At 41.9% G+C, this 24,444-nt stretch overlaps 1 protein-coding gene across 6 annotated transcripts in view; it reads left to right on the top strand.

Moving 5' to 3' along the window:
* The window catches only part of Tnc (tenascin C), an 88,187-nt gene that overhangs the window by 33,898 nt on the left and 29,845 nt on the right, over window positions 1–24,444 (top strand). For 2 of the 6 annotated variants that reach the window (XM_034501592.2, XM_034501593.2), the window contains exons 7-14: window positions 2,097–2,366; window positions 3,199–3,384; window positions 3,647–3,736; window positions 5,603–5,866; window positions 12,215–12,487; window positions 12,999–13,271; window positions 17,543–17,815; window positions 20,061–20,333. In XM_034501592.2, the coding sequence (XP_034357483.1) occupies window positions 2,097–2,366; window positions 3,199–3,384; window positions 3,647–3,736; window positions 5,603–5,866; window positions 12,215–12,487; window positions 12,999–13,271; window positions 17,543–17,815; window positions 20,061–20,333 (1,902 nt within the window). The remainder of the gene's footprint in view (window positions 1–2,096; window positions 2,367–3,198; window positions 3,385–3,646; window positions 3,737–5,602; window positions 5,867–12,214; window positions 12,488–12,998; window positions 13,272–17,542; window positions 17,816–20,060; window positions 20,334–24,444) is intronic. The other 4 variants (XM_034501596.2, XM_034501597.2, XM_034501594.2 and 1 more) reach the window with 3 other exon arrangements.

Here is a 24,444-nt window from a genome sequence, read left to right on the forward strand (position 1 = left end):
ATATAACTGGATTAAGGACTGTTCTAACAGAAAACGGTTTTTAAAAAACAAGACACAGGAGAAATGGAAAAAGAGATTCTACATTGGCATTTAGTAGGAAAATAGCTTATTTTCTTCAAGAGAACAGATGTGCCAACTCTTTAAGAAATCAACTCTTGTTGGCAGGGGGTTTCTGGGAAAGTTAAATCTGTTGACACATGACAAAAAGGAACATCTTGCACTTAGATGCTTGCACATTTTGCATAGCTTAGGGCCAGTACGTAGGACTGTCTCCTTCATAAACAAATGTTTTCCATCATCCTGACAACAGCTCTCTGTGGTAGGTATGAGGCAGGTACTGACAGGAAAAAATCATTAGATCACCAGTAAGTAAGGCAGAGAAAAGATCAAGGAAGTACTTATCCACTGTAGGGAAAGTACACTGAAGAGACAAATGACATTTCTTTTACCTGCCCTTTGCTCTTTAATCCAAATTAGTTGAGGCTTGACTGCTTTGTATTCTGCTTATTAAGGGACAAACACCCAGCCTTTGAGGTTCCAGAATGTGTAAATACCAACATTGATGGACACGCACTTTGCTGTTCCTTTTGTGACTATTTCTGAGAATTTTGCAGAATTAAAGGACCTTAATTTTTGGTGCAAAACATGTTTGATTCCTTCTCTCTGGCACCTCATCAAGGTTTATGATGATCATTCTAGACACGTAAACGCTGAGAAGATCCATCATTCTATGATGGTGAAAGGGTGTGGTGGTCCTGAGTTTAAATTCCTTCTTTGCCATTTTCTATCCCTTTGGAAAATCCTACTTCTTTAAGCCTTGGATCCAATGTTTGGAAAATTGGGTTCATAGCATCTTTCTCATCAAATCATCTTAAGCATGAGGCACAGATGGCACAACACCATAGAATGTGGTCAGCAGAGAGTAATGTCAGTCTTCACTATTCAAGGAACCCATAGTTTTCATGATGTATTTTGTGGATTCATTACACAGTACCTGATACATAACCACTTAGACTTCAAAAATGGACCATACAGCATCTTCACACTCTATCAAAAAATTGGTCCTTTTCCCATACTCTGCATAAATCCCAGCTACTTCCATTTAAAAGCACTTACTGGATGGATGCTGAAAGCATAGACTAAACTGTTTTTAAAGATAAAACACACACTAAATTCCCAGAATGACCTGAAGATCTTGAAGGCCAAACATCTATTTTCTGAATGAATGAAGGAATGAATGAATGACCCAGTCTAAATGTAACCTGTAAAGGTCAATGATTTGCCTAAAAATGGCACCCCAGACTCAAATAGTATGGAAAGAGTGTTTTATTCTGCAGAAGTGCAGCATGCTGGGGTCTCCCATTACCAAAATACAGAGACAACCAAGTGAGCTCGCAGGCTCAATTTAAAGCACGTTGGAATTGCAGGGGAGATGAGCTTTATCTTATTCTATGTCTAGGCACTCTATCTCCAGGCATTCAGGAACCATTGTAGGGGGGTGAAGCTTGGGTATTTTTTTTTTCCTCTTAGTAATTGGCTTGCCTGGGCTTGCCCAGTTCTTAGGCCTAGTCAGCTTAACCGCCAATTTGAAGTCTGTCATGCAGTCAGCCTAGCCTTCTCAACCAAACTATAAAAACATGATGGGAGAGTGAGGCATACTCACACAGACACACACAAAAATATACACAGAGAGACATGTACACATAGGCACACATATACAGACACATAGACAAACTGACAGACACACACATATACACACACACATACATACACATACATACACATACACACACACACACACACACACACACACACACACACACCAGGAAAGGAAAGGCTTTTATCATGCATCTGCTGTATGCTAGGTTCCATTCCAGATGCTTTACGAGCTTTCTGTTTTACTATTGGAAAAATGAGGACAAAACCCCTCCAGGTCGATATCACAGTCCCTCCTTTTAGCTTGCCAGACAGAAACTGAGGCTCCCAACGGCAAAAGAAAGTAAAAGGTCATTATGAATCAAATGTCTACTGTAGTCTGCTTCGATCAGCCGCTTCTTTTGGCCTTGACCCTTTGCTGCTCTCTTTGTTCGTCACAGGCCTGGATGCCCCCAGCCATATTGAGGTGAGAGATATCACAGACACCACAGCATTAATCACCTGGTCCAAGCCCTTGGCTGAAATTGATAGCATTGAGCTCTCCTATGGCATCAAGGATGTGCCTGGAGACCGTACCACCATCGACCTCACACACGAAGACAACCAGTACTCCATTGGGAACCTAAGACCTGACACAGAGTATGAGGTGTCCCTCATCTCCCGAAGGGTGGACATGGCAAGCAACCCTGCCAAGGAGACCTTCATCACAGGTGAGAAAAAGACAGAGTACAAATTCTGCCTCACTCCATCTCCAAGTCCTCCAGGATCATGTAACACTAGGGCTTTTTCATCTCTGTGCATCCATTTTAGATAGAAATTGGTGACTTTTTCAAAGAAAAGAGGTCTAAATAACCTTTCAAAACATACTCAGGCACACACATACATGTGTGCATATGTGCATGTATGTATGCATGTAAGAGAAAGAGAGAGAGAGAGAGGGAGGGAGGGAGGGAGAGAGAGAGAGAGAGGGAGGGAGGGGAGAGAGAGAGAGGGAGGGAGGGGAGAGAGAGAGAGAGAGAGAGAGAGAGAGGAAAAGAGAAAGAAGAGAAAATGGAGGAGCTGGTCTGATATTCTCAAACAAAATTTCTGGTTAAAATTTAATGGCTCAATGGGTAAAGGCATTTGCCTGACACCTTAGCAAATGGCATTACCTCAAAGGTGTCCAAACGTCAATTATGCATCCCGTGCACACTTTACAGGAGTTTGGTAAGCACCAGGTAATCAGCACTAAGTTATTAAAAATACATTGAGCCAACAAAACAGTTTTCATATCCACAGTCTATTTTTTGAGGGGAGGGGTGTTGTATTGTTCTTTAGTCCCATAAAATGAAATAAATGCAGCCAATTGAAATGCGAGTTATCAGCTGTCAAGAAAGGAGCCAGGCTTGTGCTCTTTAAATTTGTGTAGGGGCTTCAGGGGGAATTCTGACATTCCTGTCCAGTGGCAGGTGCCTTTTGAATCTCTGATTGAAATGTCAAGTTCGCCTACGCTCACTCCTCAAACCTGGCATAATGCCAATCTTCCCTTTTCCTCCTAAACAGGCCTAGATGCTCCCAGGAATCTCCGCCGTGTCTCACAGACAGACAGCAGCATCACCTTGGAGTGGAGGAATGTCAAGGCAGACATCGACAGTTACAGGATTAAGTACGCACCTATCTCTGGAGGTGACCACGCTGAGATAGATGTCCCAAAGAGCCAGCAAGCCACAACCAAAACCACACTCACAGGTGAGCCATGATCTGGCAGTGCTGTACCACAGGGGCCCTCAAAAGGACAGGAGCCTGCTGACACATGTCCCCATTTTGCAAGCCCGCAGAGAGAATGAAATAAGCCCAGCTTCCACCCATTCCTCTCACTGTAACTGTATCAAGTTGGTAGCAGGGGATAGGCATACAAAATTCACAGTGGTCATGGGCCAGCCTGGGGTCACTTTTAAAGTCTTCTGAGAGCCTTCCTTCTACTGATCCCAACCTGCACATTCTCTTTCAGGTCTGAGGCCGGGTACTGAATATGGGATTGGTGTTTCTGCTGTTAAGGGAGACAAGGAAAGTGATCCAGCCACCATCAATGCGGCCACAGGTGAGGTGCATGGCAATCCTACCATTGCTGAAGTAGACTGAACAGGAAAGACAGGACTAATGAGAAAAGTTTACTTACAAATTAAAAGTATGAGACCAGAGGAGAAATGGGCCTCTAGAACCCTGAGATCCAGATGTCTACATTTAAAAGAACAAATCAGAAAGCATAAGCTACCTACCCTAGCACAAGACTCTACAGAGGAAAGAGAATACAAGAATTTGAAAGAAAAATTGGAAGCAGACTCTATAGTATGCCCATTTTTATTTTGTCAACCTATTCTTTTAAAATAAGCCTGTTTAATTGGTACATATACGAAGGCTTCCCCTTAGCACTTGAGAAAATAGCTCCATAGAGCAGATAGTTAAATAATTATATAGATACTGCAGCCCCATGGTTCCCACAGCATCCCGTAGTGCCAGCTTTGGGTGAAGACTATCTAGGGCTAAGGTTTGAGACTGTTGCTTTCTTCCTAAAGTGTTTTTCTGAAAAATCCATATGTCACAAAGAAAACGTCCCCTGTGCTTCCCAGCAGCTTCCCCTGGATCACTTCAGACACTGAAGAGAGGAGAGGCAAAGTGTGTGTGAGACATAGGTCAGACTTTATTGAGTTTCCTTGGGATGCAAAGTCACACACTGTGATTTTGAGATAAGTGTAGATTTGCTTGCAGTTAATGAGAGATCAGTCAGAGGCAATGCTTTCACTTCGTTTCCCTCCAAGTGACAGATTACATAAATGTAGGTAACTCACTACTGCATACAATCTCACAGCCTTAGATTTCAGCAGTGTTGCACATAGTGTATGCGTGTGTGCATGTGTATGTGTGCCTGTGTGTGTATGTGTATATATCTCTGTGTATATATTTGTGTGTGTGCATGTGTATGTGTGTCTGTGTATATGTCTCTGTGTATATATTTGTGTGTATGTATGTGTCTGTATATATGTCTCTGTATGGGAATGTATATGGTCTGTGTATATGTCTTTGTGTGTGTATGTGGCTGTATATGTCTATGTATGTATGTGTTGATGTATGTGTGTGTTGATGTGTGTGTGTGTGTGTGTGTGTGTGTGTGTGTGTGTGTGTGTGTTCTAGGCATTTCATCACATGTAGGTTTGTAAAAGCATGGATAGCAGAGACTCAGAATCATTGCACTGCATCCTGAGTACCCATGTTGGAATATCTCACAATGGCCTTGCCCTTTATGTAGAACCCTGGACATTTAGCATCCTTTATCACACTGTAAATTTCCCATTTTACAGACCTTAACTAAGTAGGATGTATCAGTCAATTTCAGCTGCTGCAACAAAATGCCTTATGTCAGGTAACTTTATGAAAGAAAAAGAATATCTTACAGACTTAGGGCTGAGAACATGGTTTAAAGGGCTAGAAAATAAACTATTGAGGACACTATATTGTTCATTGAAATGTCTGTCTTTGCTGTGTCTTCAGGTGACAGAAGGGACTGGGGTCTTTCTGGGGTCTCTGTTGTCAGGCACTGAACCTAACCACAGGGCCTACTGGTAATCCTCACATCTGAACAGCATCCTTTTGGGCATTAGGATTCAATATATTGGTTTTAAGGGAACACAGTATACAGTCCATAGCAAAATAGTATATCATGGTTTGAAAGTCAACAGTCTCTTGAAAGTGCTTTGTTAAGTAGCATTTCATAGTTATGGTAAATCAGTATACATTGTTTTTAATTTGCCCCAAATCACAAAAGCTAATATGTTGTATCACCTGTCTATAAAAGATGAGATCAGTCAGGTGACTGCCTTACAGGTACAACACTCCTCAGGGCACACTCAGCTCCAGGAGTCCTTGTGCCTAGCAGCCTAAAGAAGATGTCTCATCATTCTCTCTCCAGAAATTGATGCACCCAAGGACTTACAGGTCTCTGAAACCACACAAGACAGTCTGACTTTACTCTGGAAGACACCCCTGGCCAAGTTTGATCGTTACCGACTCAACTACAGCCTCCCTACAGGCCAATCAATGGAGGTCCAGCTGCCAAAGGATGCCACCTCCCATGTCCTGACAGACCTGGAGCCAGGGCAAGAATATACTGTCCTCCTCACTGCCGAGAAGGGTAGACACAAGAGCAAGCCTGCGCGTGTGAAGGCATCCACAAGTAGGTCACCCTGAGCTTCCCCAAACCCTCTACTAATTCTGGATAGCAGCTTTGAGTCAGCGAGGCTTGTCAGGAATGTGATGCCCAGAGGAGAAACATGCTCCCTTTTCTCTTCTCTCTGCCACACTGAAATGGCAGCTTCGGCATCTTCATGAAGATTGATGTTTTCTCCTGTTAGTCAACTGATTGAAACAGGTTCCCTCATGGACAAATGCTGACTAGTAAGCAAGGCTAACTAGGAGAACATAAATCGGGAGCTCTGTTTGTCTGTCCTGTTGCTTGTTGCGGTTTAATTTGTGCTCCATGCTATTCTATAAATTTCTTACTTCTCTTTTTTAATCTAATGGCAGTTTTACTTTTCATTGTTTTAAAGATGCCCAGGATGTTGGATGACATTGTTTGAACATCTTCCTAGGAGTGCTTTTACTGCAGCTCTCTTGCCTTGCTCAGCATAGCCCAGAAGAACTGTACTTGGTCTGGAGCCTGCCTCAGTGCCTTCTCACTTTCCTTTATTTCTAGTCATGAAGAGTCTCCTGGGTCTCCCTGGTTGATCCCAGGACCTTCCATTCCTATTACCCTGCTCACCTACTGATTATTTTTTCCTGTTATTTTAATTCAGGGACTGAACTGAAGAGAGAATCTGGGGATAAAAATGGTTCTTCCTATATGAAAAAATGACACATTCAACTTTAGCCATGAAGTTTTCAAGATCGTTTGAGTTTTCCCAAGTGATAGTCTTAGATTCTGACTTCATTAGCATGCATGTATGCAGCTATTGCATATACTACACTGTGCTGGTGTTTGAAAAAAAGTGTGTCACATGATCATCATAGCCTGATTGACTCCCACATTCCTTCTCAGAGTCTTTGGAGAAAACTAGAAGCTGGGAATATCAGAGATCAGGATTCTCAGGGGTCACTAGCGCTGGTCACATAACACAGATGTCGCCCAGCTGACGCTCAGTAATCTGAAAGAGAATGACAATAAGGCAATTTAGAAATGTCTTACAGGGCCCGAGTTATCTATTAACATCTTCAGCTAACTACAACTGAATTTTCAAATGTCAACCTCCTTTGTTAAATTGATCTGCCACTAGGTAGTACAAGAGAAAGCATAATTGTTTCAAATTGTTGAGAATCCAGGCTGCTTCACTCTTTCTATTCCACCATTTTTCAGGGTTTAGCTCCTATTCTCAAAACAAGGTCAATGTCACAGCATGGCTGCTGCAATCCACCATCATGTTCATGTTCTAGGCAGTAGAATAAAGGTAGTGTCAAAGCTCCAAACCGTGGCTCTTTCTAGAGATTTTTACCAATCATTTCTCTCTACATCTCACTGGCTGTTCTTTCTTAACATGAAAAGGGTAGTCTCCTATCAGAACATGCCACTGTAAAATCACAGGCATTTTTAAGGAAAAAAGAGAAATTTGCGAGACAAAAGGACAGTCTCTAATCAAGTCTGAAATGAATGCAGTGGTTAATTCTAGGAATAGTGCAGACTGCTCCACCACTGAGCTGTGGGATGCTGAGACTGTCAGAGATGTTTGGAAGGAAAAGTTAATCAAAGTTAGGAAAATAGAATCAAAGGGAGTTAGCTTCTATAGCCCAACTTCAATAATCCACCCTTACATAAGTTTATTATTATGTGCCAAAGGGATAAAAAAGGAACCATCAATGTAAGAAGGAAGAGAACTCTGTCTTTGCTCCTCCTCCGCTCCCTCTTCTCTTCTACTCTTTCCTCTTTCACAAAGCTCCAGAAGGAGGGAACTCCTCCCTGCATCTCTTGGGTCAAAGGCAGATGTTGCAAGATTAACATTTCTTATCTGTGGATGTTTTGGGAAAGTGGAGAACTTACGGTCCTTGTGTGTTTTCTCCAGTCAATCCCCATGCTCCAGCCACAGTAGTAGCCCAAGTCCAGACCTCCTCCATGAGGTGGCACCATTTTGAAAGTATAGTTAATCTTCCCACCCTTCATACCTTAACCTGTGTTCCATAAAATAATCAAACTTGTACATAACAGTACCTTTCCATGGGCTGGGTGGCCTTCAGAGTCTGGTTTCTCTGGCCTAGCTTCCACTACTCATACCCTTGACCATCACATGGTTGTCCCCTCGTATGTTTGCCGAGCCTGCCTCCACCACCAGGCCTGTGCTCCTTTTGTTATATTCTTATTCTGCTCTCTGTTTTCCACTTATCATTCTCTCTAGTCTCATTCATTTCAAGTGTTATTCAAACCAAGGGCATCCTGTGAGCAAGCTATGAAAAGTACCACCCCCCACCGGCCCACCCCTGATGCTGCTCCAAGGTTTCCTGGCTACTTACTGACTTGAGACTGGGCAGTAACCACCTCATTGTCCCTGACCTCCTCCCACCTGTGAGCAGTTGTAGGGACAATCTCCTTTGTCTACTGCTGCCTGCAGTACCTGGAACACATCCAAAGCCAGGGTGAGCATTGAGCATCTGCAGAGATTCGGCTGCTCTGGGGCCAGCATTGCCACATTTTGTTTTCTCCTTTTTGTCCTCTGCTTTCCCCGCTGTTTAGCAGCCTTCAGGAGTAAGGGGCAGGGTAGTCATCCCGGGGAATTCTTGAAGTTGGTGTAATACAAATGACAAAAAGAGAGATTTAAAAAGGGAGAGGAAGAGAGGAAGAGATGTAAAAGGGAGGGAGGGTAGAGAAAAGGGCATGCTTCCTTCCAGCACAGAATAAGGAACCACCCTCATTCTCTGCCCCTGCTCCCAACTCTCCCATACTCTCCTCTCTTCTCTGTTCCTCCTCTTCTCTTTCCGCTTTTACATTCCCATTGACAAAGCTCTGCCTAAAGCCAAGGCTGTGAATGCATTGTGAGCAATGAAAGACATAAAGGAAGACAACAGGCAGGAGCCAAGGATCACGAGGCGTATTTCCACAGCAACCTAAGAACCCAATAGTGGCTCTCATGGATTTGGGAGGCGTAAAAATGAAATTTTGCTCCTAACCACAGCTTTGGAAATTAGAGAACATTTTTTCTCTGATTCACCATTTTGATTTTCAATTGAGCAAACTGAAATGTATTCAAATATGTATCCTTTTAGTGTACATTGCTTTATTGTACTGTGATTCCGTGCCATGAGTCAGACAGAATAGGGGGATACTGAGGACTGCAGTGGGAAAGATGGAAGCAACATGCAAAGGATGTAGTTCTGCTCTTACAGAGACATGAGGAGCCACAGGAGGATAGAGGCTGACTCTCATCACACACCTGACAAAGGGGACAAAGAGCACACAGGAGTCTCAGAAGAGGAGATACCTAGATGAGGCCTCGAAGAGCAGAAGGAGGAGAAGTTTGGGGAGAGTGCAATGTCCTTTCCAGCATGGGGGGAACAGCATCTGAGAGGCTTAGACTCAAGGGATGTTCCGTAGTCATCAAACAAGCTGAACCCTGCTGAGTGTCCAAGTAGAAGGACAATATTTCTAAGGCTTTAGGCCTTCTGGAGCAACAGCAAAGCATGGATGTTCAGGGTTTTAGCTCTATTCTTGGTAGCTACTAAGAAACACCAGAAAGCTCCAAGGCAACCGAGACTTAATATTTCGAGTGTTTTATTTCTAGAAAATGAGTTTGGCACCATTTGAAGCATCATTATAGTCTTCCAACTTATATTGAATCTTCCCCTAGCTGTGTGAGAATCACTGTCTCACATACAAAGCATACAAAGAGCCTCAGCCCTTGCATCCTGCCAGCCAATGGTAACCACCATCTATACAATGGTGGGAATCTGAAGGGCTGATGACATGGCCAGAAATTCCTTCCTGCAGCTGCTCAGCCCACCATGAGCACAGATGACAGGAGATTTGGAAATTCTAATTTCCTAGGCCCACTGACATTACTCAGAGGGTAGATTCCAAAGCACAGCTGGGAGGGAATGACAATAGTCTTTTCATTATGGCCTGTAGGAAGGCTAGGGTCCAAGCAGACAATGGGAGCCCTTGGCTGCTGATGCAGAGAGCCCACAAGTACGTCATTCACTCTGAAAATGAAGAGTCAGCTCTTACGCACAGCTTCCTAGTCCCCAGTTCAAAAACTGCCTGCTCTGTCGTTATCCAGAGCACCCCTCCACCCTTCTAAGTTTATTGGTGGAAATTTCATCTTTTAAGTACCTGAGCACTACAACAGCATCCATTGTAGATGTGAGCACACACCACTTACATGAAACAAAGCACTATCTGTATCTTTCTTGATCTGCCTATGAAAAGGAAGAGGGAAAGGTGGAGGAATAGATACCTAAACAGGATGGAAGCTGATCACCAATGGAAACAGTATTGTGGGATAGTTCTCTCAACTGTGGGAAGAGGTGTGGGGGCCATGAAATAGGAGCATCAGCATCAGGTACACAGGCAAAAACTGAAGTGCAGAGATGAAATGGAGAAGAGCGTCAGCCTAATGTGTTGTCTCTCCTCTCTGTAACACCTTTACTTGTGATGATCTACAGTCTCCTCCTCCCTCCTCCACATGAGGCAGATCTCCCTGCGCTTTATGCAGCCTCACATCTGAAGTCCTTTCCCTGGGAAACAATATGATTAATGTCATGATTAGAGATGAGGCTTAAGATAAATTCCTGGAGAGGAAAGATAGTTACTTCTTCCTCACCATGGTACAAATTCTAATGCCATCGAAGATTCTGATTGGTGGTTTTAAACAGAAAGAGAAGGAAATTTTGTTTGTTTGTTTGTTTGTTTGTTTTTTGTTTTTGTTTTCTTGTTCTTGTTTGCTCGCTTAGATATCAACTTGCCTCACATCTCTTTATACACAAGGACTTTTAGAATACTTGAGAAATTGGAGACAGGCTGAGGGCTAAGCTTTCTTAAATTCTAACATCAATGATGTAGCCATCTTTGGAGGCCCTGTTTCTGGCCTCACAAGGACCCACAGTGTTAAGGGTAACTTACCTCTTCACTTTTCCAAAATCTATACACATCACCTTGAGTTTGAAGTCTCCCTCCTTGTGCATGGGTAGTTAAGAACTTGGAGATATGCTCAAAAAAAAAAAAAAAAAAAACATGAATTTTGGTTAAAAGAGGAATCAATGACTATATTTGGGATCAGGTGCTATCAAAAAGTGTTTTCTATATAAGGTCAGATGATAAATCCTCTAGACTTTGGAGGCCAGGCCTAGCCTCTGTGACAGTTAGCAGCCATCAACCATGTAGAATAGAGAAGGTTCCACTAAAACTCCATTTCTAACACAAAAATATGAATTTCATTTGACTTCCAAAAATCATGAAATATCATTCCTTAAGATTTATTTTTTTAAACCAAGGATTTCCAAATGTAAAAATGTATCAGCCTTCTGACTCTCAGGCATCACCCACTAATTTGTCCTAGTTTATGTACTCATGTTCTAGGTCAAAATGCATTTTAAAAAGCTGAAACATTATAACTTTGTAAATGTGGGATTCACAAAAAAATCCATGAATGAAACAAATTTTACAAAAGCAATGCTCGGACCATTTGCAAGCTAGCATTTTCAAGTTAAAAGCAGTTTTCATGTTCATACAGGGATCATTTGAAATCACCACCCAAGTAAACAGAAAAATGAACTTTTTTTTTTCCAAAGGAGCAAAGGCAGTTTGTGCCCTCCCACTTTCAGAAACAGTTTCCAGAGAGATCCTTTGTCTGTGAAGGTCATGCAGCGTCCACTTAAACTCAGCCCAGGCAAAGGGACCACCTTAAGGCAGATTCAGACAAAGGAGGCTGTACCATTAGAGCCTAATAAATTGTTTCTTTTAGGTTCCAATTTGCTTCTTTCTAATTCCCAAGGAATGGCATTTTGAAAGCTTGTCACCTGTCTCAATTCAGACTGACCAGTACTTTTTACTTACCCCACTCTACTAAACTGGTTTGTTAAAAAAAAAAAAAAAAAAAAAAGACCTAAAACTCAGGAACTGTAAAGTCCAAATTGAATTGTAATGATCTTCTAGGAGAGGCCAAGGCAGCACAAAGAGAAAAGAAACTTAAGCAGATCTAGGGGGCTACAAAATGCAAACCCAAGACCAGCTGAGGCTAATTCCTTATAATGAAAACAACTTTGCCAACTGGAAACTGAGACATGGAGCCTCATTAACATGAGTATAGTTTTCTCTAGGATACTTGTAAACAAGAAAACATATTTCCAAAAGAAAACTCAACTGTACAAAGGCAAGCTCAATGCTATACTAACTTACTTATTGTATTTTGGGGGACAGCACCACCGGGCATATAGCAACAGCATCTTGGTATGCAGTCTATGGCCTATGGCCAATGGATTTGCTGGGTTCTTAAAAGGCAAGCATTTGATGAATAGTATAACTGACCTTGTCTCTGTCATTGTTCAGAAGAAGTGCCTTCCCTGGAAAATCTCACGGTGACTGAGGCCGGCTGGGATGGCCTCAGACTCAACTGGACTGCAGATGACCTGGCCTATGAGTACTTTGTCATTCAGGTACAGGAAGCCAACAAGGTGGAGACTGCTCACAACTTCACAGTACTTGGTAACCTCCGGACTGCAGATATCCCAGGCCTCAAGGCTGCCACTCCTTATAGAGTCTCCATCTATGGGGTAGCCCGGGGCTATAGAACACCAGTGCTCTCTGCTGAGACCTCCACAGGTACTTTCTTCCTTAATATCTAAAGCTTCTGTTTTTCTCAACAGGAAACTGACCAAGGATAATCACACATCATTGATTTTAGAATGGTCTTGTTCAGCCACAAGCTATAGTGCCACGGGGTCTGATGATGAATAGCCAGGCCATCTCGTGACATGGTTCCAAGGCCATGTTAACATTTCACATAAACAACACATTGCTGCTGTATGGAATCCATCATCTAGGACAGTCCAAATAAACCAAGGATGGTGACCCCACATTAAGGGCTGATTATGTGCTAGAGTCAAAAGGAAATTAGCCACAGAATGAATTCCTGAATTCTCTGAAATTGATAAACTAAGAAAGCAAATATTTCCCTACAGCCCTCTTCTGCTCTTTCCAAGGTTTAAAATGTTGCGGGAAGCAAGTTTATCTAACAAATGTCATGTTTTCGGGGGATGTAAAGCCTGTCCTTGTGTTCAAGATTTCTTGTATCTTGCAATGACTTTAAAATGCATTCTTTGTCCTTCTCTAGGAAAAACTCCCAATTTGGGAGAGGTCACTGTGGCAGAGGTGGGCTGGGATGCCCTCAAGCTCAACTGGACTGCTCCAGAAGGAGCCTATAAGAACTTTTTCATTCAGGTGCTAGAGGCTGACACGACCCAGACTGTCCAGAACCTCACAGTCCCAGGAGGACTGAGGTCAGTGGACCTGCCTGGGCTCAAAGCAGCCACCCGCTATTACATCACCCTTCGAGGGGTCACCCAGGACTTCAGCACGGCCCCTCTCTCTGTTGAGGTCTTGACAGGTATTTTGGACCCATTCACTCCTTTTTTCTCATCCTTGTCTCTGCTTAAGAGGAATCCCATCTCTAAATGGGACTTAGAGCCTTCTATGTCGGGGAAATACTGGCAAATCACTTCTGCTTCTTTTCAAATTTCTTATCTCTTATTTGGCCAGGTCTTGCTCTTAGTCTGATAGACAGTTCCATATAAAATTCCACCTACTCTTCTTTTTCAAAAGTGAGAGGTGGCTCCTCTTGAAAAGTGTGTTTCAATTTTAATATTCAAGAAGCTTGAAAGCAAAATTTGTAAATGAAAAATAAAATCACTCTGAGCTCCTTTTAAGAACACTCAAGAGCTTCCCATAAACATAGTGGTATATCAAGAATAGAAGTGTTGAGCAATTCTAAAAACTACCTTTCATTCTCAAAGGCTGAGAGAAATCCTTGGCTTTAATTCTAACAATCAGAATGTGCTCAATACTGCAGTAAACCACACATCCGTAGTCAACACAAACCAAATTGCTCATCCCAACTTCAGTCAAACCCCATCTCACCTGAATCCCAGAGTGCAGTTCCCTTTTACAGCAACTTTGTCTCTCTGTATTCTCATGCAGAGAAGGTTCCAGGTCTGGGAAACTTCACAGTGACTGGGCTTAGATGGGATGTTCTCAAACTGGACTGGACCACACCAGACAGGACTTAGGACCAATTTATCACTAGAATTCAGTAGACTAACCAGGCAGAATGGACCTACCACCTTACTATTCCTGGTCGGCTGTGCTCCATGGAAATGCAAGGTCTCAGGGCCGGTACTCACTACACAGTCACCCTGCATGGCAAAGTCAGGGGTCTCCCCACTAAACCACTTGCTGTAGAGCTCATCACAGGTACATGACCATTCTGGACCAGAGATGTGATATATGCCCATCTGGCTGTTCCTAGAATAGCAAAAATCCCTCATAGGTAGGTCTTAGCTGATGGTTTGCAGGTAACATGAATCTGTGACTTAGCAGGTCTGAACTAGAATTCTGTATTTCTGGGCTAGATGTATTGCTTTGCATCTCTGAGCCGGTTTTTACTTGCCATTGAATTAAAAATAATACCTCTGCTTTAGAACCCTTCCATGAGCAATGGATAGACTAAGAAATGAAAGCACTTGACAAAATGTCCATCGTCTAGCCAGTGATGAACAGCTAAGTAGTTGTATTATTCAGTACCATCTAGAGAAACAGAAATTATAGAATGAATATATATATATGTATATATATATATGATTTATTATGGAATACATATGGGAGTTATTATGAGAATATATATGTGATTTATTAAAATGGCTTACAGGCTGTAGTCTAGCTAATCCAAAAAATGGCTGTCTACCAACAGAAAGACCAAGAATCCAGTAATTGTTCAGTCTGTGAGGCTGGGTGTCTCATCTAGTCTTTAGTATGCACTGCAACCCTGAATAAGCAGGCCCTCAGGTCAGAAAAAGAATGGACTTGCCAGCAGGAGTGAGACCAGGCAGACAGAGAGGGAGCCCCATTCTTCTGTGTGTTTTGTAAGGGCCAATTTCATAAAGGATACCAAAAGGTTTGGCCCAGCTAAAAAGGGGTTCTTCCTACCTCAAAAGAGCTGAATTAAAAGTGTATCTTCCCGTCTCAAAAGATCTGGATTACAAGTGGGTCTTGCCACTTCAAATGATTTAATTAAGAAAAAAAAAAATTCCCCATAGGCATTCCTAGCTACTTGGGTTTTAGTTCATTCTAAATTTAGTCAAGTTGACAACCAAAAGTAGCCTTCACAGTCATAAACCCAACCATGGTAAGACAAAGCACAGGCAGCAGGTTTGTGGCCCAGGAGAACAGAACTTTCTAGAGAAATCTTTTCAATACTGCCCTCAGAGACATTAAGTAATACCCAATTCCTAGTCGGATTTATTCAGATCTAGAAACTGATGTAGACATCTTGTTCTGAAGTTATCTAAGCTCATTTCTGAAGTGCACTCAGAGTACGAACCTTTCCAAGAAAAGACAGTACCTTTAAGTCCCATGTTTTCCATTTAAGCTGAAGAGAAAAAGAAATTCATCTCAGTCCTTGAAATGCCCCTTGAAATATGCTGCTCCATCTACCACAGAAAGCTTTATGCTGTTCATAAAGGGTCCAGAATAGCTTCCAAGGAGGGTGAAATGAATGGTAAAATTTGTGGTGATAAAGTTTTGATGCTGTGTCCCTCTCCATGTGACTTGTATTTTGATAATGTCATCAAATTACCTAATTCAAACCATCAGTTTTCCTGCATATATATATATATATATATATATATATATATATATATATATATATAAAACTTGCCCATTGCTGTGAAGTATACATATACCTGATATAAGGAAGACGATTATGATCATTTACCTAAGTTGGCCAGGTTATCATTTTGCCTTATTCCTGGACTGGGTTGAGATAAAACAAAGGTGATCTGGGATGTGTGGTCTAGGCCAGGGGTGCTGATGACATTTACAGTCTGCACGCCTTGCTGCAGCTGCCCAGCTCCTTTAGCAAGTGGAATTTTCCAGTGAAGTCTTTCATGCCGTAGATAAACAGTTCTCAGCAAGTGCACCTATGTTCCCAGACCTTCCAGAAAACTCCGGGTCAGCATTGGGACATCTTCCCCTGAAAGATCCTGGGACACTTAAGAACAAGAATTATACACTTTTTTAGAAGTCTTTCATGCCGTAGATAAACAGTTCTCAGCAAGTGCACCTATGTCCCCAGACCTTCCAGAAAACTCCTGGTCAGCATTGGGACATCTTCCCCTGAAAGATCCTGGGACACTTAAGAACAAGAATTATACACTTTTTAAAAAAGGCTAAGATCTCTCTACAACTTCTAATTCCTAGCCACTTCCGCCTTAAGAAGATGGATAAAGGTGTACTTCAGTGTGTATAGGGCTTGTTTCCCATGCTTGAGGACCAGAGTTCGATCCCTCATAAGGGTACAGAGGTATACTTATAATATCAACTGAGGAAGTGGGGACAAGAGGGTTTTTGATGATTCCTGAAGAGCCAATCTGGCTGAATTGGTGTGTTCCAGATTCAGTGAGAGACCTTGTCTGAATCTAAGTTTGGGAATGATTGAGGAAAGATATTTGATGCTAACCTCTGGCCTCCTGCACACAACCACATACATATAAACTCTCTCTCTCTCTCTCTCTCTCTCTCTCTCTCTCTCTCTCTCTCTCTCTCACACACACACACACACACACACACACACACACACATACAAATTAGAGCCAAGATTGTACTGAATCCCAAACAGTAAATTTTTCCATACCCTAAAGTCAGCCTTTCTTAATCAGCAATAACTAAAGAACCTTCTTACACAGTAAAAAAAACAAAATAGTAGGCCCCGCTTTGCACATGTACTGAGCAACACAGAATCACTCTTAATTAAAAATAAGCATGCTGATTCCACACAGCCTTGCTTTATGATGCAGCCATGCTTCATGCCAAGAGTTAAGACGGTTGGAGAGTGTAAGCCAAACCAGGGATCTATTGTGTAACATCAAGTCCTTGAAAGTTAAGAAAAGCTCAGAGATAAACCAGACCACCTGTCAGAACTTGGGAACATGAATTCTTCAGAAGCCCAAATCCAGAGCAGGTAGCCAGCCACAAGATGATCCTTATCCTCAAGTTATAAAATGAGGCATGACTTCCCACATGACTAGGATGTTCCAAAACACATCAGCAGGCTCATCTTTTTATCTTGCCATTTATCAGACAGTTTCTGTGCCTTGTGTATGATATGAAGATCTTAATAAATATCAAGTAATCACAGAACCTAACAAGATGGTACAGTCAGTTCTACTTAAAACTGAGGCTCCAGAGGAAGCACGATGCCCAAGATAATACAGCTTGCAAATATCTGTGTCAGAATTCTAACCCAGGTCTGAGGACCTCCAAATCCTGTGCTTTTGACGACTCCTACTTTCTTGCTCCCTCTACAATTCCACATATTCCTGGTAGCCTTTAGCTACTGGCTGAACATTCCCAGAGATTTCTATGCTTCTGACTTTCAAGGAGGCCTGATGCAAATTTTCCTTTTCTGACTGTTTCAACTCTTCAGCAAAGCTATAACCAGAGTAACAAAAATCTGAATACAATAATACCCAGAGATCAGGAGCTACCAAAACCAAACCAAAACATTCTTTCTCTCCCCCTTTGCTTTTCTGGAGTAGGGTTGTGGAACATTTGGCTGTCTTGCTTGGTTTGCAGCACTAACAGAAAATTCTCTGCCTTCCTCAGAGGATCTCCCTCAGCTGGGAGGCTTGTCCGTGACTGAGGTCAGCTGGGACAGCCTTGCACTCAACTGGACCACAGATGACCTGGCCTATAAGCACTTTGTCATTCAGGTGCAGGAAGCCAACAATGTGGAGGCTGCTCAGAACCTCACGGTGCCCGGCAGCCTCAGAGCTGTGGATATCCCAGGCCTCAAGGCTGATACCCTTTATAGAGTCTCCATCTATGGGGTGATCCAGGGCTCTAGAACACCAATGCTCTCTGCTGATGTCTCCACAGGTATCATCTCCACTGCCCATGCTTAGTCCTGTCCTCATGGTTCTCCTCTCTCTCTCTCTCTCTCTCTCTCTCTCTCTCTCTCTCTCTCTCTGTCTCTCTCTCTGTCTAAGGGAATTAGCTTTTCTTAGTGGCTGGTCCCTTTCTATGCATGACACATGCTGAGAGCCCTCTCTGTGAGCTGTTCCATCATTCCAATGCCTTTGCCACAGCAATGATGAGCCATGTAAGATACTGACACTTACTTCTGGCCTCCAACATCCACTCTCTTGATTCACCTAGTCAATCCCGCAATGACATCTTTGCGTGGTTGCTTCTGTTTGGAGAACCAGCCTATTGGTTTGAACTCTCATCTGTAAGCCTGGCAGAGAATCAAAAGCCCATCCTTCCCTACATGTGAGGTTTGATGGAGCACAGACCATTTATTTTAGAGACTCTTTTGTTGTTTGAAAATGATGCTGCACTATTTCAAAATTTCTTGTGAAGATGTGTCCTATGGTGCCTACACTTAACCAGTGAATTTTTTTAAAATGAAGTGAGCACAACAGGAGAACTGAATTACCCTCCTGTAGGCAATTCTCTCGGATGCAGAGTCATTGTAAGAACATCGAACTATCAAATTGTCTGTCAAAGAGAGGGAACATCATATAATTCTGAATGGATAGTATACCAAAGACAGTGTTGCTCTCTAGCAGGACACTCAGCAGCCGTCAGAGCAAGAAGTATCCAAGGCTGTAAATGTAACAGAGTTGATGCCTGCTCTTTTGCTCTGTGAATCAAGAGTTATTCCCTGAAGCAAGCTCTCAGTCCTGACACCAGGGATGCATTCTGATTTACTTGTTACACTATTGCAGTTATAAAGCATTCAATAGAAATCTGCCCAAGTGAATCCTGTTTTCTGTGTCTCGTCTTTACAGTGTGCCCTGATGAGTTGTTTCTCCTGAGACTGCCTCCCTTTTACATAGTCACCGTGACTAGACTCTCATAGCAAACCAATACATCTTTGTTGATTCAAAAGGACAACTCTGCAATTTTGCCTCACTTATTATGGGAACTGTCACTGATACACGCATAAAACATAGGTAACCACAGTGTGGACAGTAACCTCAGAGAATACAGTTGAAGATCTCCTAATTTTTCCCCAGGGTTCTTATCTGACATCCACAAACTATTTCGGCCCAGAAGGCAGAGCAATCTATCACCCACCACTTCTGATCTTTCCTGCAGATCTCGTGGTTTGGATGCCATCTGTATTTTTATTTTTTATGGTAGCAACATTCTTGTCATTGACAAGTTGGCCCATGGAGGGGGAAGGGCTATAATTCATCTGTGAATCTGGGATTAGGGGTCTTTCTCCTGGCTACATAGATTGTACTTGCTCCACAGCTCCCTCCCATGTGCACACCCTGCATGCTATATCACTACTTCTCAGAAAAGCAAAAGCACTCTCAGGACATCTCTCCAGCAAAATATTATTTCTTAGCTAAAAAGGGTTGTCTGAACTGTTTGGCTTAGCTGTCTTGGCTGCTAATGCAGGACTGGCCTCCTTGGCCTACATAGACCTAAGTAAAAGAGAACAGGCTATTTTAACAGATGATGAGAACAGCTGGCTGTTCCTTATCTAAAGTATGGAAAAAAAAAATAATCAAGAGTAACCCTGAGAGATGGGTGGATCCTTTCAAGTGACAAAATCAGAAGCCTCAAGGTCCCACCCAGAGAGGCCCATGCTGTCAGAATTATTTAACACTCATTTAGATCGATGGGCACTCTCTCAAAGCAAAGGGCTCTCTCAAAGCTAATGCAGGAATCCATATAATCTTGGTCCCTGGGTGCAGCTCAAGAGTCTGAAAGCTGTCAGCCTTCATATCTTTTGACTGATTGCCAATGACCTGAGGCAGGGCTTTCGGAGACAGGTCCGGCTAAGACGAAGCTAATTCCACTCAGTCCAGCCAGCCCATCTTCTCTCCTGAGGTATCTTGCCAGGCCTGATCATGAGTGGCAAATGCAGGGCAGAAAAATTTAACAGCCATACCTTCCTTTGTTCATTTTTCTCTTCACAAAACCATTTTCTCCTTCCTTGGCACTGATTAGTAGTGGCAGCCTGGCTTTGTCTCACTTGTAACCCTGAACTATCAGATCCTGCTCCCCCACACATGGTTCTGCTAACCACCTGCACCTTGAAACACAGCCAAATAACTAAATAATTTGATTTGTTTTTCTTTTTCTCTCCTTCCCTCTCATCTTTCAGCCAAAGAACCCGAAATTGGAAACTTAAATGTTTCTGACGTAACTCCTGAGAGCTTCAATCTTTCCTGGACAGCTACCGACAGGATCTTCGACATGTTTACTATTGAAATTATTGATTCTAATAGGTTGGTGCAGACAGCAGAACATAATATATCTGGTGCTGAGCGAAGTGCCCACATCTCAGGGCTTCCACCTAGGACTGATTTCATTGTCTACCTCTCTGGAATTGCTCCCAGCATCCGTTCCAAAACCGTCAGTACCACAGCCACCACAGGTACATGAGTGTTCTCTCTCGTTTCTGACATTCTCTCTCTCCACAGTCTCTCTCAGCAGGATGAAGCCACTTGATTCCATTGGCCAATGAGGTATAAGCCATTGAATATTATCTTTCCTAGGTTGCTGGGCTGCAGCATTGTCTAACAAAATTTTCTTCTGACAGACACCTAAATGGTACATTTGCATGAATCCATATCTCTGGCTATCATAAGCAGACTATTCTAAGTATCACATGAAATTTTGTCCAGGGTTGCCATAAATAATTTGGAGAAAGGAACTCCCTCCTTTGGTAACTTCAAAATCATCATGATAATTGTCATTGGCTTGCAAAGATGTGTCTTCCAATCAAATTTATGTTTTTTGATTATCCTAATATTTGTCTCTCTGTAAAGTCTTGGACATCCTCATACCCAAAGATCCTATTGATTTAAGAAAATTGTCAACAGTGCCCTGTTTTGCTTTTATTTCTTTCTCCGTCTGGGAAAATGAAAAGAAAGAGCAATGATAGATAACTCATCAGATAAGCAAGAGGTACCCACACCATGCACATTACCTCAACCTCAACACCAGCTGTAGAAGAAAAGATGTCTTCTATCTAGCATGCTGAGAGACACATGGCAAAAAGGAGATAATAGTCTTTTCTCAGATAAGAAACATGGCTCCAAAGGAAGCAAACTGTTATTACTCTGCATATGTAGTCCTGTGGCATGTGTTCTGTGCCAGATAATTTCTGTTGTGTCTTGAGATGGACTCTAGGGAGGAGAGCATTGTCCACTCAGGCAACATTTTTCACACATTTGAGGCAATACCTTCACTTTACAAATAAATTAGCATGATCCAGACTAGAAAAAATATGTAAGGATTGCAGTTTTTCTTAATAGTTCACAAAAGAAGATCCATGTTCTGGAGAACACAAGAAAAGGATTGGTATTATGGCATCAAAATTACCTTCTGCTTAGATCACCAATGGTTGATGGAGACCCAACTTATATGCTGTTTTAGACCATTGTCAGGGTAGTCTCTAGAAAAAAAAAAAAAAAAAGGAGCCAGGGATTCTTGGTTGCTAGTCCATTCATGTTAAAAATATAATAACACAGAGGGGACAAAAAGAAGTTGACCATGTGTGCTTGGCTTGAATTGCTTTTCAACAAAGAATAGTTTCTTGCCTAAAAGGCAGAGTCTGAAACCTTATGGACTTAGTCTTCTGTGTTTTAGTTTTGATTCTAATGGCGAATTTGATGAACTTACTTTCATATGTAATCTTATTGCTGACAGACAGCTCTCTTCTTAGCCACATCTCTGCCTCAAATATGACCTCAGGAGTTTGCCCTAAATAGCTTTCTTATAGAAGTTTGTTGTTTTGATCATCACCAAACAATAGTGGTATACTCTATCCTCAGTCATCCTGAAACTCTGCCATCTCCTAATTACAGCACAAACAAGGTATCTTCTAATTACAGCACTTACCTGCCCAGGCTGACAGGCAGACAGCATGCTCAGATCCTGATGGTCTATGCAACCATAAGTACTTCCCATTAGGGTTTCTTCAGTCTCCCCCCCTTTGAACAACATTTTAAAAATCAGCTACTGCCCATCTTTCATTCTCTTACTTCTACCAGATCCCTCTCAATTTGATGTAGCCATCTAATCAAAGCTCTAAAGCACACTTCTTCCCAAATAAAGGACCTTCATAGTCTAAATGTTCTTCCTGTGTGCCCATTTCAGTCTGGAGTTGCTCTGTTTGTGTTGAGTTAACATGACTTGCTTTGTTTGAATTCCTAAACCATCTTTTCCTCCACTCTTCAACAATCTTTGCTTATAACACCCATTCTCACCTGCCTGTGGTCCTTCTAATCAAACCTTGCCTGTGTCCCATTCAAAGGAATGTCTGCATGCTTTTTTAAGTCAAACACAATCTATAGTCTCTTTTCATTTGCCTGGATTTTATATATTGATTGCTGCCCCAAGAATGCTAAGAAGGTACTCTGAATTGCAACAACAACAACAACAAAAAAAAACCTCATGAGAAGACCCAGTGGTACCCATTTTGTTCTTGAGATTTTCATTTGTCTGGATTCTTGACAGATAGGCTGCTCTCTTTTGACATCTACTCTGTCATCAAGCATGCACTGTCACCCATTGTTGTCTGTTTCAAAGCACCAGAACTTTCTTCCCATCCATCATCTTGTCATAATTGCAATGCATGTGGTGAATACTCAGAGCATTAATTCTTTAAACATGTCTATCTTTCTTGGAAGCAGACAGTATGTCCAAGAAGTGTTCATAAGAGAGAAAAATGTCCCTTACCTGCATGGAACACTGACCAAACTCTAACTAGCATTCTCTTTCTGGGATTTGTCTTATATCTCACAATTCACCATGGTTGCATCCTCTGAGAGTTGACTGAAGGAAATGCTAACCTCAGGAACCAAGGCTTTCCTCCCTTCATCCGCATGATAAATGTGTGGCACTGCCAGTCTTCTTATTGTAGCATGAAAAGAATTATAGACTGCATCTTTAATTCAAAAGATGGCTTCTACAGCAGAAGACAGTGAAGAGCTGAGTTCTGTCTAGAGGACTTTATCCTCTGTGTGGTTGTAAAATCAACTGCCAAAGTAGAAGCAAAAACTACAGCCTTATCAGCACCTCAGAATGACAGGAAAGAAAAAGCATGCCAGTGCTACAACTGTAAGCTGTTTCTGAGCCAAATTGGTTGGATCCTTAGAGACTTCAGAGCATCTATATGCCATGGAGTTTTGCAGTTAAATTTTACTCAAATGAGCTCATTCTTATCTCTAAACGTTGGAGCTGAAACAAAACAGCTCCCAGGTTGGAAAAATAGTTTGCCTCTCTCCAACCCTAAATCCTATCAATAGTTCAGCCTTCTAGGGCTACTGGTTCTCTTTCAAATCAACCTGGTTTGACTTACTACACATTCTTATTACTTAATAAATGACTAGGAGTCTGGCCCTACATACAACTCAGTTGACACTAGCTATGAAAGCCTATTATGTTAAATGAGTTTCTCATATTACTATTTAAGAAAGAAGAAAAAATTTACTTCAACAGATTTTTTTTTCTCTTTACAAAAGTTCCATTAAGCAAATTCCCTAATCAAGGAATTTGGTGTTTAACTTCAAGTTTTTCTACAGCTTTTGCATCTACTAGACATTCATTAATGTAATCCATTTTCACTTATATAGCATTTGGGGTGAGGTATAGATTTTCCTATTATGCACACATTTAAGTTTCCAATGTCCTTGAAGGAATCCCACATAGATGTGGATGTTAACCTTTAATTTGTGCTTCTATATAGGTCAAATGAAAAAAAAAAAAAAACCCAAAAAGCACTTTCTAAAGAATGCTCAGTGGGATACCATCTCACTGGGGCATTTAGAAACATTCCTAAGATAAGGGATCTATATCTTAGCAATGCTGGGATGAACAAGACCGCATAGATTTATTTACAGAACAAGCTTTTCAAAGCCTTTGAAGGGGAGTGTGCCCTGTGAATCTTATTAGTAAACAAAAATGATCGCTGTTTATGATGAATGCTTCAACATGAAGCTGTCTTCCCTGGGACATCTTGACCTCCAAGATTTTGGCAAATGTAGCCGTAATATCTTTTATATGAGTTCTAGCTGTACTTTTGGTGGCTGGTTAACTTTCCTTTACAAATGGCTCCAAACACTTTTACACTTTAGAAGAACACAAAAACACAAATACATGCCTGCAGAAAAATCAGTAACTTCTTTGTCATATAGTAAATGTAGGTATAGATATTGCTTAACATTTAACTTTTTTCTGCAAGTATTCAGTTAAATACAGACACTCAAATTTTACGGAAAAATTCTGACAATCTCTCTCTTGTTTCTGCCCATGTTCCTTCCCTTTGGAGCCAGAACCACAGTTGGGCATGCTAATCTTTAGCAATATTACTCCTGACAGCTTCAACGAGTCATAGACCACACAAGCTGGGCTTTTTGCAAAGATTGTTATCAATGTGAGTGGTGCTCAATCACTGCACAAGTCTCAGCAGCTCACAGTCCCAGGAGACACACAGCAAGCTCACAGCACAGGCTTGGTAGAGAACACTGCCTATGATGTCA

Source organism: Arvicanthis niloticus, chromosome 5, assembly GCF_011762505.2.
Source record: "Arvicanthis niloticus isolate mArvNil1 chromosome 5, mArvNil1.pat.X, whole genome shotgun sequence".
Classification (NCBI taxonomy): Eukaryota; Metazoa; Chordata; class Mammalia; order Rodentia; family Muridae; genus Arvicanthis; species Arvicanthis niloticus.